Source organism: Uloborus diversus, chromosome 10 (genome assembly GCF_026930045.1).
Source record: "Uloborus diversus isolate 005 chromosome 10, Udiv.v.3.1, whole genome shotgun sequence".
Lineage (NCBI taxonomy): Eukaryota > Metazoa > Arthropoda > Arachnida > Araneae > Uloboridae > Uloborus > Uloborus diversus.
The window spans coordinates 40199879-40219898 of record NC_072740.1 but is presented as its reverse complement, the minus strand read 5'-3'; the positions used below and the strand labels follow the sequence as shown (position 1 = coordinate 40219898).

The window sequence follows — 20020 nt, the reverse complement described above, 5'->3', positions numbered from 1 at the left end:
TTCTAAAAATGCAAAATTAAATCATAAAAATAAAGTGAACTGATTTTTATTAATGATTTTGTTAAAAAAAACCACTTGATACAAATCAGTTGATTTAAATCGATGATTTTAAAAAAAAAATCACTTAAATCATGATTTTAATCATGATTTAAATCAACAAACCCTGCTATAAAAATAATGTACATCCCATTTTGAACACTATAAATTTAAAACTAATCATAAAATGCTACATTAAACAATTAACTCCACCAACATTTGAAATCATCTACACAACATACTCTACAATTTAAAATATGCGAATCTGAGAACTCGACAACGCATTATAGAGTGCTAAAGCTTTCGATTTGAGCAATTATTTAGAAAGCTATAACCTCTACTACAAAAAACAGCTTGAACGTTTCTGATTTGAGCATTTAGTTCTCAAAGCTTTGACTCAACAAAACAGCTGTCAGTTTGAATACTAAGCTTCCAAAGCTACAAGGAGATAAGTAATTTTAGAGTGACCAATTGGAGCGTTCGTATTTCAGAGATATAACTAATTTAGGGATACTATTTTATATAAAAGCAATTACAATGTAAAGGCAATGTCTGTTAACTGTTGATTTGAAAAATATTGTGCTCTCCAAAACAAAAGTCGGTATACGAAATAAATCATTTCGGACAAATTGGCATTGACTATGCGATTCGAAAGCTGTTTCATTCAAGACTGGATCAAGAATTTGGTTCCCAACTATAAATAATTATCCCAGAGCTCCATTCCATTGAATTTCATTCTTTAAGAGAGAAATAAAGAGTGGAACAATAGTACGGTAGGTGCGATAAGCTGTTCATACATCAAACGACCAATCATTGATATTTCCTCGTGAAGTGGCTAAGGTGAGACTATTCAGGGAACTGTTTGGGGTCTATGGTCTGGCAGCAGACATGGATGATTTCTGTGAGAATACGTTCTGTGCGTGAGTTTTCAATGAAAGAATAGGCGGAAGCACATGGCGACTACCTTTAGATACCCTTTCAAAGTCATTTCACAAAAGCATTGATGGATACAGCAAACGTGAAGAACATGAAATGTTTACAGTTGCCGGTAGTGAGTAATACAAACTTTTACAACTACTCGGTTAAATGTTTCATCTGGAAAGATATGCTTGTGTTTTTCTCTGTTTTTGAAATTGTATTTCGGGGAATACTGGTTTCGGATAATAATATTGTTCATTATTCCTTACTTAGAAAGCGATCCAGCTGAATACATGCAAAGAATCACTAAGCGGAAACAAAAGTCTTTTTTTTTTAAATATTATTCTATTTCACAACTAACACAAAGTTGACAACGAATTTGGAAATTACCGATACATTAGACATTACGTTAAACTAAACAAATCTAAGCGTAAACGTCATTTACTTCATATAGTTTACATTGCCATAAAACTTGCAACTAACTCAAAGAGAAAAACATTAAGCCAGAATTACATGCAATATACCAGACAGCCCGGTTATTACATCCAGAGACAGCAGTTGCATTCTTACTAGAACTCCTCAGTCTGGAATAGCGAATAACCGAGCTGGAGACAAATGTCATCTTATTGAAGCTGAGAGAGTCAACAAACTCGTAGATAAATTTAATTTATCTCCACAGCGAGTATCCGCTAGTCGGACTGTCTGCTATATTGCATGTAGTTCTGTCTTAGCTCTGACTTAGGCAATAGTAGAATTGTTTAACCGAAATTTATACTTTATAATAATCTTACTGAATTGAAATTTACACTTAATATTAACCTTAATGTTTGCATGTATTACATTACCCATAATAAGGGTCCCAATAATAAATATAAATTTGAAGTTTATGACCAATAATGGTATTTAATATAACTTAGCATAATGATTATGAAAATTATTGCAGTAAAAATATGATTTATTTTCAAGTCAAAATCTAGGCAAGCATTTTGCTTAATGTTTCGTATTACATATTTCTATAACGAATAATATGGGGGAAAAAACGAGAAGAGAAATTAATTTTAGCAATTGAAAATTTAAAATTCTAATAATCACCAATGACAGTGAACCTATAAGAAAAATACGATAAGAAACATGCGACACTATCAAATAAATTTTAAATTTAATAATTCTGCTTAGTTTTTGGTGAGAATCGTTGAACAACAGTAAAAAAGATAAAGCTCCTAATATTCCATAATTATGATTATTAGTTTCTATGAAACTGATTCTACTTAGTATTACTCTAAACATCATTCAGCACTCTATAAGAAAACTACGATAAGAAACATTAAGCGACACTATCAAATAAATATTAAATTTAATAATAATGCTTAGTATTTGATACAAATCTGTTGAAAAAGAAAAAAATAATAAAGCACCTAAAATTTAATAACTATGCTTATTATTTACCATGAAATTTATTCTAGTTAGCATTACAATAAACACCATTCAGCAGAACTTTCAAATTAAGTATTATAATTATTCTATTTGATATTTCTAGTTCTTTAGAGAAAAATGAAGGAAGTGAAAGACATAGATGTTTAAAATGAAGGAAAGTGATACTTGATTATTAGAAAATGAATGATAAAAACACGCGGAAAAAACTTATGTCATTTATGTCATGTTGACAGATCCTGAAAATGGTAGTTTCAATAGTTCTTTATTCGGATGTTATGAAGCATATGTTTATCAAATTAGCTAAAATGACTTTTGGATGTACAGTGACAGTATGAATCAGTTGCTTTTTGTTTGAAATTGATTACTCATGCAATTAAAGTCTTCAGTTACCTTCTCTGAATTGATAAACATGAGGTGATATGTTTTTATAAGCAAATTTTCCATACTTCTGGTGGATGATTAAACCAAATCGGTGGAATTTTTATTGAAAATTATTTGTTTTCTTTCTCTTTTTTTATAGGTAATATGAAAACTGAGATACCCCAGTTTGAGAAATGTAAACGTACAAATTGAAGGATTCTTTAAATTTATCCCTCATCTAAACGAAAATAGAATTAGATTGTAACGCAACTGCAACTGTTTTCCCTCATTCAAATGAGGCAAAATTAAGTTTGAAAAAAAAGAAAAAATTCTTATTTTCTGATTATTAAAACAGATACTGCTTTGTATGAGAAAAAAAAGGTATCAATTAAGGTTATGAATTTTGCTGCAATTAAAAGGGAAAATATGCGATATCTGACTTTAAAGCGAGCATTATGCTATTAACATTTAGTTAATAAAAATAAACCTAATGTTAACTTTACTGTAATTCCTAACAATAGTTCCATCTTTTTGTCAGAAAAGTATTGCTAATGTAGTTGAAGTCATCCGGTTAAAATAATAATTTTTTTTTAAAGTGAAATTTTCATACATTTAATCGGATAAAATCTGAAAAGCCGCACCAATCTTGAGAAATATTCAGGATAACCTAATGATATAAGAATGAAATAAGACAATGTTGGGTCTTCTTTGCAAATATGTAAACTGTTTCGTATAAAGTAAAACGTTGCAAATAAAATAATACGTCGTTATACTGCTCATTCGGGCGTGACTCCTGAAACATTATAGATAATGCATATATAACCTCGGTTTAGAGGGAAAAAAAACTCACCAGAAACTAATTTCTGGAAATGTGGAAAAAGTGTACAAAATAGTTATCTTTTTTTTAAAAAGGGCAATTTTTTGTTGCAATATTTTTTTCCTGATGTTTAAGTTTTGTTTTAAGCCTGTATTATTGTAATTTTGGTCTAATCATCCCAGGTTTAAATAATCAAATGTGCTAACACCTCAAAAGTTAGAACCTCTGAGTTTTTCCTCAAAACCGACGATATTAACTTTAAGTTTGATTAACTGGAGTAGCATGCTTTTTTTGGATTATAATTTTTTTTTCCTCTGTTTAGTCCATGATTAGAAAACAAATACTTTCTATTCATTTCAAATTACAATAGTTTAACCACGTAGTACGATTAATTTTCTAAATATGACTCTTATATTTTATTTAAAAAAACGGAAAAAGATACAAGAAATCAATTTTACCTTGAAAACACAAGTGATATACTAATTTTCATTTGTTGTTTTTAGTAAGACATAAGTTCGAATATAACAAAAAGCCAAATCCCAAATTTTCATAGACAGCGTTTCACTTGTGCGTCAGAGGAGTGGTAGTTAAAGATAAAGGTTGTGGTTTCAGTGTTTTCGGATATATTGCGCTTTTGTTATTCCCCGATAACCACGATACTGCGAGAGGCTACTGTATTTCCAGAGTCAGCACCCGGTTCTTTTCTGCTTCTCAAGTCTTTTGGATTCAGTCATAATTAGATTTTCACATTACCATCTTTTGTGGCACGTCCAATGTGGTGGGAAGCCTTGTCAACTGGCAGGGTTCGGCAGAGTCGTTTGCAGCGGCGATTAAATCCAGAGAAAAGCAAGTGGCGGAGGGGGTATTTTAACAGCTTGAGTGGTGCGTGGGCGTGAGAAAGTTACGTGGGGTGCCGTAAATCCAGAGAAGGGGAATGTTTATGGATAAAAGGACGGTGAAAACTTAGAACGATGGGGAAAAAACGTTGTTGGATATCAGTGCCGAAAAATTTCCCACATAAACAGTGCAGGGAGTGACGCTAAGAATGCACGTAAATAGAGTAAAACGGATAAAAGTCTGTAAATGCTACACATCCGCTTAAGCTGGAGGTTTAAATTAAAATATGAATCCTGCAAATATTTTAAGCAATAAAAAAATGGAAGAAAGTTACGGAATTTTTGAACCTGTTTTATGACTTTCTTCGCGGGATATTTTAATATGGGAAGATTACTCGAAATGGGTATCAGCATATCAGCAAAGAAAATAACACACGTCAGTGAAAACTTCTCCAGTAATGGATTGAGAAAAGAGGAAAAATTCTATTCAGAGTCAATAGGCAAAGTATTAAAGTTAAAGAAGCAAAAGTATTATGCGTTTTTAAACTGATTTGAAGTTATGTTATAAATAACGGAATTTCTTTTCAAAGTATTAGTAGCCTTTTAAAACCAAAATCTATTTCGCAAAATTCCGCTATGTAATGCTACTCGTTGATTACAAAAAAAAAAATGGGTGTAAATGCAAAAACAGCGAAAGCATAAACTGTGAGGCGATTTTAACAAAAACTTAACTTCTAAAAACATTATCATCATTAAAAAAAACATAATTTTGTTAAAAAAAAAGACAAAAAGAGAGCAAGAAAGAAAGAGAGATAGAGAGAGAAATTAGAGACAGAGAGAAGATAATACAAATTAAAACAAAACCACACCACTTTACCCGAACAAATTCCCTGCATCTTATTCTATAAAGTTTATTTATTGAAACTACAATTTGAGCAAAAAATTAAAAAATATATATATACCCAGTCCCAGAACCTATGTAGAAAAAAAATCTTTCATTCAGAGATTTAACATTGATTAATGTGTCTATTAAACTTGGAAAAAATTAAACTGTAAGTGTAATGCTCAATAAAAGCTTTAATTGCGCATGAAAATGAACTATCACGTACATTCACTTTGTTGTGGCGCATACTGAATGTGTTCCGAATGAAACACTGTGTGAGAAAAGCTATTTTGTCTAGAAAAACAATGAGTCTTAATTGCGAACTACTAACTTGTCATGCATAACGACATTTTTTTGCGAAATCTCAGCTCTCCCGGAACGAGACGCTTCACAAGTCCGAAACTAGATGACTCATTTACTAAGCAGGAATCAGCTGTGAGATGAACAGAATTTAGTAGTTCATGGCTCACTAAACCTAATCAGCAAATTAGATTAAAGTTATAGGGCCGTACATTTTAAAATATAAACATATTCAATTTTTAAACAACGTATTCGGTTACATTTTGTTTAAATAATTTGGTCAAGTGATTTTTAAAGATTTTGCTTAGCTTGAAATTAAGACTATTGTTTTCTGAAAGCCATTTCCATTTGAAAACAAACAAAGGACTATGGATGTATGGACGACAGCATCTGAACATTATATATATATATATATATATATATATATATATATATATATATATATATATATATATATATATATATATATATATATATATATACACAGGGGTGTGCACAAAAATTTTGGGGCCGGTCACAAATGACTTTTACGTGCCCCCCTCGATATTGTTTACCCCTACGTCCTTACTCCTTACATATATTTCATCTATCATTTAAAAAATCTCGGGGCCCCTTCAGACTCAGGCCAACAGATATCACTCCCTCCCCCCTGTGCACGCCCCTTTATGTATATATAATTTTTTCCCCAGAAGAAATATTAAACTTTTTTTGATCATGTTACAGAACGTTTCGAATGTTTCGCATTTCCCAAACAAGGTAAAATGAATTTTAAACATACGCAAAACTGAACACAATTTCTTGATGCAAAATGCACACATTAAAATTAAAATTAAAATGAAAAAAAAAAGAGATTTAGAACCTAAGTTCATTGAAACATAATTTAACACTAAAATTTAAAAAGAAACTGAAGAGAAATGTCTCCATTCCGAACGAAAAGCTCCGAAACCTTCGGAAAAAGAACGTAGAGATACATAAAAAGGCTTCTGGTCTTATTTTGGAAGCTCTCTTTACTTTTGCATTATAATTACAGTTGTTATGGCACTTTTATCGCTTTGTTCTATAGGAAAATATTTCCGCCCTAGGCTTTCAGAGTAGAGAGGCCTCGGTGGGCAATGGCCGAGTTTCCCCCACGCCCTGGCGCCGAAAACTCTCATTGTTCGCCGGATGGGAAAAAAGAAAGAGCTCGGCTCAAACGACACGCAACAAAAGCCAGCTGGAAGCCATTTGGAAAAGTTCTCAGGTGTCATGTACCTGATAATCGCACAGGTTACGGATTACGATTCATTTAGAGATCGAGTAGGATTGTTAAGACCTTTCTCTACCGAGAAATTAGATTGCGCGGTAGAAATTTATCTTCTCTCACTGTTTGACTATTTCTTTACTTCGAGTGACCAATATGTATGGAGTCGAGAGTATTCATTATTATTCTTGTTAATGAAATGCTTGCTACAATAAAAAAAAATACATGAAATACACCGCCAGCTCAGTCATTTCAGCCGAGGACTACAGTTTCGTGCTTATTAGCACTCATCAGCACGGCATAGGAAAGTGACTGAGCTGGAGATGGAAAACCTCTTAAGGAAGCCAAGAGTGCCAAACAAACTGGTAGCTAATATAGAATTAGCGCAGACCAGACGAGTGACCGAAGCAATGGTTCGGTTCAACTCGAAATTTGAAGGCAAGGCATGGTATATTCAGTAAATTACATCCATTAGCCAGGGCTAAAGCAGAAATACATGAAATACACTGCCAGCTCAGTCATTTCATTTCATTCAGTCATTGAAATCTGAGCTGGTGGTGTATTTCATGTATTTCTGCTTTAGCCCTGGCTAATGGGTGTAATTTACTGAATAAAAAAATGCTTTCTTGTACGTCATGTATCAGATAATCGCACAGGTTCCGGACTGTGATTAATTTTAAGACCGAATTGGACTGTTGAAGAACTTTCTCTACCGAGAACTACCGAGATATATCTTCTAACAACTGTTTAGAACTTTCTCTACTTTGAGCAGTCGATATCGGAGATCTGTCAGATTTCGTTAGAGAATTTTGAATTGAAAGATTTGATATATTAAAAAAAGTTCGTAAATACTACCATGTATCACATAATTCTTTTCGAAATCGAATTCGACAGTTGAGAGATCATTAGCAAAAAATAGAAAGTTCGGCCCAAGTATATATACCTTCTTTGGATAGCTTTTTAAATTGAATAATCAATATACTTGAAATATTCAATATCTATTAGATAATTTTAATAATACACTTGTAGAAACTAAAAAACTGTTGGATTGCTTTAACATCTCTCCCTCTCTCTATACTGAGGAGTCTCAGTGTGCAACAAAAATGTATGTTTCTCTCTGACTTATTTTGAGTAGCTAATAGGTATGGGATACTAAATTTTCATAAGACAATTTTTAGGTTATGTCAGATATATTTAGCAATATATCCTTTACAGTAAAAGTAAAGTTATAGATTACGATTTAGGACAAAATTTTGCAAATTGAGGGCGAATGATGTTTCTTAAACCAAAATGCGCGCAGTTTCTCTTTTTTCGTAACATAATTTGCATCAATTTTTCGTCACTGCTACTAACATTCTTAGCTATAACTAACTCTAACTATAAAGTCTATGTATAACTAATAATAAAGTCCAAAGTCCTGCAATTGTATTAGTCTATCCCATAGTTAAAACTACTACACGAATCAAAATCTTAAAGAACGTCCAAAAAAAAAGACCACGAAAAACAATACGAACTGGTTAATATCATTGAAAGTAAGTCAGCAACTTAAAGCGACACTATTATTCTACAAAATAATACACAGAAGAAAAAAGAAACGTTATTTTAAAGTACCATATAAAACGCAAAAAATCCCCTTTAAAAAAGGCATTTAGGTATAGTAGAGCAACTCATTTGTCAGAAAAGAAAAAGCGTATGACGAGTTACCTTTGGCTCAAGAGAAAAAAAAAAAAAAAAAAAAAACCTTTCCAAAGAAACTGCAGTGATCAGCGGCGGCTGACTTCAACTGAAAAACACTTTCCCATTCATACACGCCAATTAAACGGATGATCAACAAATAGGTCCTGCGCGCAATGAGTAAAAACTCCTCACACGACTATTTCAAGTTTCGTGAAAGTGCAAAAACAAAAGTGCAGTGAATAACAATGTGTCTCCGTTGAACATTTTGGTTGCAAATCAGGTTCAATTTGCTACATTTGCGAAGAAACAAGGAAATATATAATTTATCAAAGGTGGAGAAAGAAAAGTATTGCGAATTTTTGTAACTGTTTTTCCTTTTCCCAATTTACTGCAATGAAGTGATCAAATTTTAACAAGCAAAAGAAAAAAAAATGCTAGCTCAACTGGAATTTCTTGTGTCTAGGTGGTCGTGAAATAAAAAAAAAAAAAAAAAAAAGAACCCGAGATAAAATTTTTTAGCGTGATTTTTTTTTTTTTTTTTTTTTTTAAAGTTATTGAAGATTTGGCGGCAAAAAATGAATAAAAACCATGAACCTGGCATTAAACATAAGAAATTTTGAGAAATGCATGCCTATTGAGTAGTATCAATTTGAGACATAGAAACCCATAAATTTTGTAATTGTAAAGTACTAAGCTCTATAAATTACTAGACGGCTTTCTGCCGCAGAGTTAACATTAGAGTTAGCAGTACACAAAATTAATACATTTGGTTTTTTCTAGTGTCGGATTCAAGTGGAAAAGATATTGCACTTAGTCTAATGAGTGCAGTAATGAAATAAATTTTTAATTCCAGCATTTTCACATTAAAATTACCTAAAGGTAAAGCTATGTGTGGGTTTGTGATTGCTGAAACCACTGAATAGGGTACCGTATCTCACGTAAGATATTTCGCATGTTTTAATGATGGACATTTATGGCTTCTCTTTCATTCCTTTCAAGTTTACTATCCGAGTTGTTAATAAAGTTGGTAGAAACTTTGTACAGACCACTTTCTTTTTCTTTCTTTTTTTTAATTTTTGACACAAGAAAAAGATTCTAAGTGAAAAAAATATTGTTTGCTTATGATAATACAATGATAATAGTAATAGCGTTTTGTGTAGCAAATTCACTTTCAGTTTAGATCGTAACTTTGAAACAAGTGTATCAGAATCCAGACACGCGCCAAGCTTGATCAGCGCCGCCGTGCAAATGTCTTTTAAGCGCCTTTATGCAGTGGCGTTCGGCGAAAATATAATTAACACCTGGAATGAGGTTTTGTAGACAAATGTGAAGTAGGGAAAAATAGGTTCGGCATTTAGTTCATTAAAAAAACAATGCATAAAAATGTGTATTTCATTTTGGATTACAGTGTACGTTTTTAATTCATATCTCGAAGTTAGTTCTAGTTTAGTAGCTCCTCTGATATGCTAATGCGTTTAACAAAAAGAAACTACTTTTAATGTCACAAAGTTAACGCCGTTCTATGTATCTCTTCTTGTTGTTTCCGATGCCCCTTGGAGCACCCAAGGTGATGAATAACGAAGGCGTGTTAATCCATTTGTGAGGCCAATATGAGTGGCTTCCGTTTAACTGAGCCCCATTTAGGTGGAAGTCCGACTTTTGCTCAGACATCTAAGACAGATAGCACAATTCAGATTTATTACAATACAAGGAAATCAGAAGAACACTAAGGGCAGCAGGCGGAAACGAACCCGCCCCTCTCTGCATGCAAGCAGTTGCTGAGCAATATCTCTTTAATTCATAAATTATTAATCATCCTCTTGGCGCGAAAATGGTGTACATTTCTTTATTTATCCCTTCTTTATAAAAATTCCACATGAAAAATGTGCAGATTTGCTTCTGAGGGGGGCACCAAGTTTTGCCAGTGTTTGGGAATCACTTTGGCTTGATCGGGCTCTGGACGTAATGGGAAGTTCTATTTTATTATTATTATTTATTTTTTTTGGTTTGAGAGATTTCCCTCATTCGGAGAAGGTTTGATTCGTAGAGCTCGGAGCCTTTTTGACTCTGGCGCCGCTGTGCGTCGCACGACCTCGCACATAGGGACGGCGCGACCCTGTCAGAAACCATAAATATCCTGAATTGAATCGTATAAAATACCTTACTTGAGAAATTATACTTCGATGTCCAACCTTCAACTGTTTAAGCAATTATTTACAACACATGGTTTTATCTTAAGTAATTAAAATAACATAGCTTAAACTTTATATTTTGCAACATGATATGAAGACAAAAAAAAAAAAAAAAGTGGGGTTTCTTGCTGAAAGCTCAAGTTTCAAATCGGGAAGTTTTCCAGATCCAGCAGAGGAAGGCTGGCAGTTCGGATAACACTACAATTAATATATTTTTTTTAATGGCTCAGCGCTGAGAAGAAATGCGAATGCTTAAAATCTGAATTTTTATATGGAGTGGTTTTAATGCAAATATCAAGAACAATGGAGGAAAAAAAACCTCACCTCTATCCCCCCATTCCAAGCATAGTGCTGGTCATTGTCGGACATCATGGACATTAAATGCATGAAATTCGAAGGGGAGACAGGACCAGCATTCGTGTGTAACGACAGTCCCGGCGATTTTCCGTGATCCGGCGCCGTAGACCACAAAGGCAAAGCCTTCTGAAAGACAAGAAGACATGGCATATTAAGGACATTGTTGTTACTAAGGTACACATATGTCGATAAAGATATTTATTACACAGTAACTACATATTCAGAAGAAACATAAAATTGCCATTAGTTACCTAATTTTCTAAAATTCATAACAGAAAATTCACGTTGATTGGTTGTACTTGGCTTGAGTCTCAGTGCCAACTATCAGTCACTAAAGGGTACTTTATTTTTCAAATATTGTACTCAGTACCGTATTTGTAGACCATTATTTCCGTTGTTGGATATTAAAGTGACGTTTCATTTATACAGACATATTAATTGGGCTTCAGTGATTTGAACCACAGTGAACGTCGCTTATATGAATCAAGTTTGTTCTAAAGTTTTCATTCCATAAAGCGGCTAATGCCATAAAGCTGGATTTTGTTCTGTTTTTGGCGATTTGATTCATTAAAGCGATTGATTCAATTAACCGGCGTCCACTGTATGAGGAAAAATAAAGGATAATTATGAATGATCGTTTTTTACTTATACAAAGCAAGCAATATGAAGAATTTTAAGTCAAACATTAGTAAGTGACTAAAAATTTTACTACAGCGCCAGAAGTAACCGCACCGCGTACCTGAGACAAGAAATATGAAATACAAAAATTATTCTTTTAACCTTTTAAGTTTAAGTTTGAAAGCTAACACATTGAACAAAGCAGAGTCACACTGCAGTAAGACCATTTTTAATAACTAGTTCCAAAAGTTAACTGCTTAATTTAAAATTATTACTCACTTCTGAATTTTTCCAAAACCTTTAAGGTACATAATTTTATAAGAAATACATACATTACAAAATATATTCAGCAAAACAATGATTTTAAATTGCCTATTGGACTTATTGTGCACTTTCTTAAAAATTGAGTTAACTTCTGAAAAAATAATAACAATAAAAATAAAAACTAAATTTCCGAAGCAAGGGATTTCTCAAGGTGATTAATTACGGAATTTTACTGGTATTTTATTTACTACGTTTCAGCAATCATAAAAAGTGCTTTTTAACAATTCGTAATTTTTACGAAATAGCTTTATACTTGCCATAGATTATTATATTTTATTTTAGCTGTTATAGCGGCAAGTGCTTTCACGACAAAGATAAAAACACAAGTAAAAGACGGCAAAAAATGAGTAACTGTTAAAGTATGATTATTTAGTAACGATACGTTTAATTTTCATGTTAAAACTGACAATCGTCAATACTTTGAGTTTTTATCAATTCAGATTTTAGAATTACTAATCAACAAATAAAAACCATTTTCTTATAAGGCAAGACTTTCACGAAAAAGAATGATGACATTGAGATCTCTACATAAATATCGAGTAATGAAACCGTCATGAAAAACAAATTAATAAATCTGAAGTGGATGAAATCAAGAGCACTATATCTTAAAGAGAAAAAAAAATCTACAATCGATACGTAAAAAACATGAACTGCGATAAACAAACACGGAAGATGCCATTTTATGTTTTCAACGGTCACGTTCGCAACCAAATGTTGAGCTAACCTGAGAGCAATTTGAACAGCACATAAATGTAAATTCACACTCTTCATCTATTATCTCTGCTTAAACGATTAAATGGCCATTGTGCTTTCTATTCGGCGCCTTTTATTTTATAGTTTGTTTTACTTTTTTTCGTCTTCACTCCTCCCTCAAGCCGTGGTTAGGGGGAAAAAAACCCTCTCCAACCTAGTTGACATTACAGCTGACAGTTCTTCCTCCCCCCTCTTCGTAACCAATTAAGGCTGTCATATAACAATCAACGCTCAAGAAAAAGCGAGCATAAAGTTGAAAAAAAATACTGATTTAAAGTATGTTTTAATTTTCTTCGTTTTTTAAATTGAAATCATCGTTTCCCACTCCTTCTTCCCTTTAACGTCTCCATTGCAAGAACAAGAAGTGTAGAAAAAATTACAACTACTCCTCGGCAACAGTTTCAAGGATGATTCATTTTTTTTCCTCCCTCTCTTTAAAAAAAAATTTTTTTTTCTTTAAAGCATTCAGCATTCATTTGTTTACAAATATTTTTCCAACGTTGTAAAATCGCGCGTGTGATGTTTAATTAGAGATAAATACACAAAATTGGATAACATATTATTTAAATTTTCGAATTAAGCTCTAATAAAAATGTTGAGCTAAAATTCAACACAAAATTACATTAAATTATCAGCATTATTATCTGAAAAGGTAAAATTAATCTTTCCGTTAAAATTTAGTTAGCTTTGTCGCAGACACAAAGGTCATATTTATTTCATTTTACGTAAAAATATTTAACACCTTATAGTTTCGTTTTCTCTTCAACACTCAAACGGGGGAAAAAAAAGAGAGCGATAATTTTCTCCTCACATAATTTTGTAGGTTGAAGAGAGCTGAGAGCTGGCAACAGCTTTCTTTACAAAACTTATAATTAAATTATTTTTGAAAATCTCACCATATATTTTTTTAAAGACCGATAAAAAAAATTCAATAATTTATATCATTTCAGCGACGCATAAAAGGGCATTTTAAGGTTTTGAGCATTTTTATCAAGTAACTTGTACTCAGCTCAACTATATACAAAAAGTAATTTAAATATATTATTTTTCTGTTGATGTATTGATGAAAATGTGATTTTCAAGCATTTAAAATTGACTCATTATGAAATATTTTTTAAAAAAATATATAATATTTTATTAAAATGTGAGTTCTGATTCTGTAGTGATTCTTTAACTTGAATATTTATTATATGCTTCTATTAAAATGACTACTCAAAAATTTTAGATTATTCCATATCCGATCGAAAAAAAACCATCGTATTAAATCAGATTTTTATTGCATTCATAAAAATTTACGTTATTTTCACAATAAGAAATTCTGAAATAAGTTTGTATAATTACAACTCATTTCCTTTCGTAAGACTTCTATCGTAATTTTCACATGCAAATTGTTTGAAAAAAATAAAATAAGCTATATACATTTTTGCGTTGTTCAGACTTGAAGAGTTATACATTATGTCAAAATTGGGCGAATAAGATCATTAACAAGCAATAACATACCAATCACAGATATACTCGAGTGCAAACACATTTCTTCAAATTTAGTAAAGATCTAGAAACACTGTATCAGTCAAAATAATATGTGAATAACTGACCGTTGCCACACACACACACACTGGTAGAACAAAAAAATCTACTTTCAAATCGCGCCACTCGAAAAATAGGCGTGTTCTAAAATAAAATACATAAACATAACACGAAGGCATGTTCAAACACAATAACAACAGCTATATATCTTCCCTATCATCTAGACGAAGAAAATTTTGGCAACAAATAAACATTCGAAGAACCGGTTTCAGTGAAACACTTTATTTTATCACACCTTCCCTGCCAGTTGCTTTCAACGAGATAATTTTCAATTTCACTGATAGAAGATAAGCGAAAGAAGAAGCCCAATATAACGCTTGTGCCGTATCGGTAATTTTCAATCCACTTAAGAAGCTACAAACGAAAATTCTCCAAGCGTGACTTATGCACACTTAATGCTCAAATCCCTGGCACGCTATGTTGATGAAAGCAGAACCACAAGCATAACATTTAATATCCCGCGTGCTGTTGAAACAATTGAGATGTTTATCAAAAACATAGTAAATAAAAAGGAAGAGAAGCAAGCACGACCTGAGACGATTTATTACAAATGTATGTTGCGGATAGCTCATGGTTTAATGGTTAAATCATCTATTAAGGTAGACAAACAGTAGTGTTATTTATTTACACAGTGATTTGATTTTTCTGGCCGTTATTTTTCACTTAAACAACATATCTTACATTAAATACATGGGAAATAGATTTTCAGAGAAAATCTTCAAGGAAGAACTTGGATATGCCGCGTGTTGGATATAGTAAAATAAAAGTGAAGAACATAGGAAGAGAAGCACGACCTGATTAGGTTTATTACAAATGTATGTTGTGGATAGCTCATGGTTTAATGGTTAAATCATCTATTAAGGTAGACAAACAGAAAAGTGTTCTTTATTTACACAGTGATTTGATTTTACTCGCCATTATTTTTCACTTAAACTATCTTACATTAATAAATGAGAAACACATTTAATTAAAAGAAAATATTTAAGGGAGAACTTGGATATGCCACGTGGATACAGTAAAATAAAAGTGAAGAGCATAGGAAGAGAAGCACGAGATGGTAAGACTTATTGCAAATGTATGCTTTAGATAGTTCATGGTTTAATGCTTAAGTCATCTAATTAGCTAGACAGACAGAAAATAATCATCATTTCACAGTGATTTGCTTTTACTGACCGTTATTTTTCACTCAATCAGTATTAAATTAAATAAATAGAAAATAGATACATTAAAAAAAAAAAAAACATTCATATGCCACGCGTTATTGAAACAACGGATGTTGCAAAATAAGTGAAAACCACAGCAAATAAGAAGGGAAAGTAATAAATGTAACCGAAGAGAGCAAATGTAAGCTCATGGTTTAGCGATTAATTCTTCAGTTAAAAGGAAAAAAATTCCAGATATTTTTTTTATATTTTACTTTATTGTCGATTTTTTTTTCACTCAAACAATACTAAATGAAACAGGTAGGGACTTTATCGAGCAAATGTTATTATTAGGGAACTAGAATATTTAATTTGTTACTGAAACAATCGATATAATTACCGAAAATCATGTTAAATAAATAGAGAGAGAGAGCATAACATGAAGCAACTTATTACAAATAATTTTAATCATCAGCAACGATACGCGGACAGAAAACAAGCTGAAATTAGGATTGCGGATCAATTTCACTTTCCGTGATATTTTGTTTACACAACAGCAAGATAACAAGAGTAATAAATAAACCAAAAATTTTATGTATCTGAAACAAAATGCTTTACATGTCCCGCGCCATTGACAACTGAGTTATTTGTCAGAAATATTGCAAACAAATAAAGAAAGAAAAGACGAGTTCAAAGGATCAATTACACATGCATGATGCCGATAGCTCATGGTTTAATAGTTGTATGTAATATGTATAGTCCATAATTTGCAAGTGAAGTAATCCCTATTACAGGTTGTTAAACATTTTAAATTTAATTCGATGCTTTGAAATAGTTTTGATTCACTTAGTTTTTTTTTTTTTTTTTTTCTAAAAACATGCAAACGAATTTCGATCTGAATTTCCATTTACTCATCCCAAATTAATGATAAATATTTTTTTCGGCCGTCAGCACCTATATAAGTACCTATGAACGTGGACAGTCATATTCATTTTGACCATAATTGAGTAAGCACGCGCTTTCTCGTAATGTCTGCATGTGCGTATATGCGTTTCTCGTATGACTCAAAAACGGTAAGCCGTAGGAGGTAAAATTTTCGTCTTAAGCGTCACTGAGTTCAGTTCTGAACCTTTTCTTTTTTTTTTTGCTTCCAATCGGATTCCCGAAAATTGCTCTTAACTCGTTTTTTCCCCTTTGTAAACACATCAATTTTAACATCAATGTAGACCGTAGTAACGTTATCAGATGATGACCACTCGGCGATATACCGCCAAATAATTTATTGCCAAACTTTTTCGCCAGTTGGTGATTAAAATAATGTGCTAAATTTAGTGGGTTATGCGATATTAAGCGAGATTCTTGGCTACCAAGATTAAAAATGTCGATATTTGTGACATGAACCTCTGTAAAACTGTTTTCATTATCTGTTCGCAACAAACTAGGGGTTTTATTATTTAAAGTGATTTTTACTCACTTTAAGGCACTATTACATAGCATGTTTGTTCCTTTTAAATGTTCAATTTAGTTTTTGCTCATGAAATTTCAGATCTCAGATACTATCAAAAACATCAAATTTCTTTACATTTGAAAGTGCCATTCCCTACACTTACCGCGTTTTTATAGGTATACGTTAAGCGTCTAAAAAAGTATTTCATAAGAACTGCTTCTTATAACACGCGAGAATGAAAAGACGAATTTTTTTCCTTTGAATTATTAAAAAAAGGAAAAAAAGAAAAGAAAAGATATTTTAATAGGCGTACAAGGTAGCCGAGTGGTGCACACATCATTTTTTCAAAATAAACTGTCCTAAAGTTAAATTTATCTGGAATTAAGTTAAATTTAAGTTAAGTAGAATTTCTGAAATTAAAGAAAATCTGGAGTTTCAATCATATAGAGTTAAATCGAAAATCAAAGTTTTTAAAAAACATTTTGCGCATTTCTTAGACTACGTGCAGTGGATAACTAACGATTCTACCAAAATCCGTAACGAGATTTTTTTGAAGACACACTTCAGTTGTCTCAAATAAGAAGCGGATTTAAACCTAGGAATATAGTTCCATAGCCTGTTGCCAAGACTATAAAGCCGTTTCTCTGATTTAAAACTGAGATCAGAACTCTACAAGGCATTAATCCCTAAAGTTTATACTTGAAACGCACAGTGTTCCACTGTTCGTTCAAATTTCGGAATGGGTTCTGGAGCATTGCGACAGAAGTGGAGCGAGTTTTGAAATAATGAGCCCCCAGTGACGGAGATTATTTTATTCCTAAACCACTGATTTCCGACTACAAGCTCAAAATTTACACGTAAAGAGGAGGTTTAAAATTTTAAAACTCATTTTCGTTTTCAGCGAACTGCATGATTCTTTAAACGCTAATGAGCAAAATATTCCTCAGAAGAACCGAAAACAACACGGAAATAAACACAGAGATAAAAATATCACCAAGAACCCAAGATTTATTTTAGTCTATCCCCGTTTTCGGGAAGTTAACTTCGTTTTGGCGATCAATTCTTACATATTATGTTGTATATAGCAAAAACAAAAGTTGGACTGTAACATATAGAAAAGGGCTCATACAGTTAAAGCTAGTTTTGATAATAATAAAGCCTAACTTTTATTTTTAAAAGTCCTCTAGACGCGCTCCTTTTTCTCCGTGACATGTGCATTTTTTATGATCTTTTTTTATCTACTGAAGAGAAGCCAAAAAACATCACAAAAAAGAAGCGAAGGAGAGCCAAAAAAACTTCACAAAATTATTAGCTAGCTTTAGCAAAGACTTTCTCTTCAAGCGGAAAAAATTCTTAACTATAATTTCAATAAAAACTAATACGTGAGGTAGTTCCATCAATTTTAGCTGAGTGTTTGTAGTAAAAAACAACGAGGTATGAATAGATTTGCCGCAGTTTTCTGTGTTGTGATAAATTTTCATGCACCCGTAATAATTTAAGTGAATAAATGTCATTCGCTTATTGTAGATTTATCATCTTTACTACCAGCTATTTCAAAGTCACGCAATCCTAAACTTTTTAGACTTTTCATTAAATGTCTAATTAGAAATTTCAGCAATTTTTGTAATTATAGCTTTCATTGGTTCCATTAAGTTCTTTTCTAATTAATAATTTTTTATCAATCTCAATTACAGACATGCATAACAGTTTTTTCCTTGTCTTCTAGTGAATTCTTTACTACAACAAAACCTGACATAAAAGTCAGAAATACTATTCCAAGTTACTAAAAATTGTGAACGAAAATCAAATTAAATTTCAAATCAACCACAAATGATAATTTGTTTCAACTGTTATCAATTTGACAAGTCATTGACCTTTTGCAAGATAGTTAGGTGCTAACCTTTGAAAAAATCTTTCACAGTCATAAAACTGAATAATTTATTCCTTTAATAAAGACGCAATTAATTAATAACATTTACAAAGTATAGAATCAAGAAGTAAAAGGTTAAATTTCTACGGTTACTAACTGTTCAAAGTCAGCTCAAAGGCTTCCTCAAGCATTTTCTTCCAATATATTCAGTACCAAAACATACAAAATGCTGTCAGGTCGTTTGCTTAAACTGGAAAACTAAGTTTTGCAAATCATAGTGTTGCAGAAATTTATTGGTTTTAAGGCGTTGCAAAGCATGCATTGAGCAATTTCTCAAGAAACAGCGTGGAAAGTTGACGAGTTATATCGGAGGATATGTTGCCCCGCCATTGAAGGAGGAAATATTTTTCTACATCTCTTAACGATGTGGGTTTTCTTCCAAACCGATGTATTTATGAGCAACGATTTGAAAGGGGTTTGTGTACTTCTGCCCCCGGGTACGGCCATCCTTGGACGATTAGCTCCAGCTCTTAAAAATTAACTTGCTCCATTCGGAAGGAGAAGCATGGAGGACAAAAACTACGAAGCACGATTCCTTCCACGAAACAGTTGTAAATGAAAATGGCAAGCCATTGAACTTTGCAAGAAGGACCAGAGCAGTATTAACGGCGACATCTTAACTGGTTTATTGAGCATTTCATTACTTCTGATCTTAGGGAAACAACGCGGTTCAATTGAGCAACCATTTGTCTTAAGGCGATTTTGTTCACGAGGTTGTTTCCTCTTCTTTTGAATCGCAAATTATTTTTCAGATTTGCCTAAAGGCTGCAGAGGGAACTGAACCGACGACCTTGGAAGAAAGGGGTCGCACAAGACCACAAACTGCAAGGACGAATATTGACATCACTTACAAGATAAAGTTGCATAAATTATGGAAATAGAATTTTCTTTTCTTTGATCGACTTTTCTAATGACAGTTATACTTTATTCACATCGGATGATATCTGAACGCACAGCTTTCACTGACCCATATGATGTCATCTTGCAAACGGTTAAATAAGAAAACGTTAGTAGGCACAAACTTGCAGGAAACTGCAGACACGCGTTTCGGGGTCACAAGAAACCGGTTTTTTTTCAATGCAAGAGAAATGAGCTTATGAATGAAAAAGCTTTGTCGGATGTCTTTTTCCCCACGAAACTAATGTATTTATGTATTTTTAATAGGAAAC

At 32.5% G+C, this 20020-nt stretch overlaps 1 protein-coding gene across 1 annotated transcript in view; it reads right to left on the bottom strand.

Moving 5' to 3' along the window:
* Nucleotides 1–20020, bottom strand: part of LOC129231282 (zinc finger protein rotund-like) — a 539800-nt gene that overhangs the window by 173496 nt on the left and 346284 nt on the right. The window contains exon 5 of the mRNA XM_054865569.1: nt 11018–11176. Coding sequence (XP_054721544.1) covers nt 11018–11176 — 159 coding nt within the window. The remainder of the gene's footprint in view (nt 1–11017; nt 11177–20020) is intronic.